General features: G+C 57.4%; 1 protein-coding gene across 1 annotated transcript; it reads left to right on the top strand.

Annotated features, from left to right (window-relative positions):
- Positions 1-22: 22 nt before the first annotated feature.
- LOC104471555 (calretinin-like) lies at positions 23-1,030 on the top strand (the record flags this gene model as incomplete). The annotated part of the gene is made up of 5 exons (XM_010086930.1): positions 23-142; positions 269-324; positions 509-548; positions 666-719; positions 959-1,030. Coding segments are annotated over 5 exons (342 nt in total), but the record flags the coding sequence as incomplete, so codon positions are not given.
- Between the last annotated feature and the right edge of the window lie 207 nt (positions 1,031-1,237).

Below are 1,237 nucleotides of genomic sequence, written 5' to 3' on the forward strand. Positions count from 1 at the left end.
CGCCAGTGGGGCATCCCCCCAGACAGCAGGGACAGGGACAGCCAGCAAAGCCCTCTGCTTCCAGGGCTTCTTGTCGGACCTGCTGAAGAAGGCGAACCGGCCCTACGATGAACCCAAGCTGCAGGAGTACACCCAGACCATCGTAAGCGGGAGCTCTGGGCTGGTCCTGGGGGGCCATGGCTCTCCCGGGGGTCCTGCTGCCCCACGGCGGGAAAAGGGAGGGGAGGAGGAGGTGATGGGTGACCGGGTGCTGCTTGCGTCCCCGCAGCTGCGGATGTTCGACATGAATGGTGACGGGAAGCTGGGACTCTCGGAGATGTCCCGGTAAGATCACGGGTGGGGAGGGAAAGACACCCCGAAACGGTCACGTCTGGGAAAAGTCTGCTCAGGCTGCCAAGGAAGAGAGTTTTCCTCTGTCACTTGCTCATGTTTCTGAGTGAAAAAGTCATTTCGGTTTAAAAAAGTGTCTTTTCCCAGCTGCTTCATCCCTGCACTTCTTGTTTTTCAGACTTTTGCCTGTGCAAGAAAACTTCTTGCTGAAGTTTCAGGTAAAATAAAATTTAAAAAAAAAAAAAAGCAACCAAACAAAAAAAACACCCCATTCCTGTTCCCTGCTTGCACCTCCATCCCCTCCCTCACGCCCTGTGTCCCTTGCCACCGCGCAGGGGATGAAGCTGTCCTCGGAGGAGTTCAACGCCATCTTTGCCTTCTATGACAAGGTAGGGACCCGGCCCCAGAAAACTGCCCCAAAGAAACAATAATCTGCAAAAAACCAACCCCAACCCCCACGTGTTTCCAGTTGGGTCCGTTCCCTGCTCTGATTTGGGGTGCAAGCACTGAGTTTAGTCCTGGCGGTGCTGGGGAAGGTTCTGGGGGTGCCCCCTGCACCCATGCCTGGGGGGTGGGCTCGCGGGGCTCGTGTCCCTCCCCCTGTTGACATCCCTCCTTCATTATCCAGGATGGGAGCGGCTTCATCGATGAGAACGAGCTGGACGCGCTCTTGAAAGATCTGTATGAGAAGAATAAGAAAGTAAGTCGGGGGACAGAGCCTGGGTGCCCCCCTGGACCCCCCCACCATCTCCTCCCCTCTCCCAGAACCATCTTCCAGCCTGTGTCCATCCTCCCTGGGGACCAGGAGCGATGCTGGTCCAGGTGTCACCCCCATGTCCCCATGGGATGCTGAGGGGTGTGGGGGGGTTATCCCAGCATGTGGGTGCCCCCCCAGGGAGAAATGGGG

The sequence above is a fragment of the Pterocles gutturalis genome, unplaced genomic scaffold (genome assembly GCF_000699245.1).
Source record: "Pterocles gutturalis isolate BGI_N339 unplaced genomic scaffold, ASM69924v1 scaffold32036, whole genome shotgun sequence".
Classification (NCBI taxonomy): Eukaryota; Metazoa; Chordata; class Aves; order Pterocliformes; family Pteroclidae; genus Pterocles; species Pterocles gutturalis.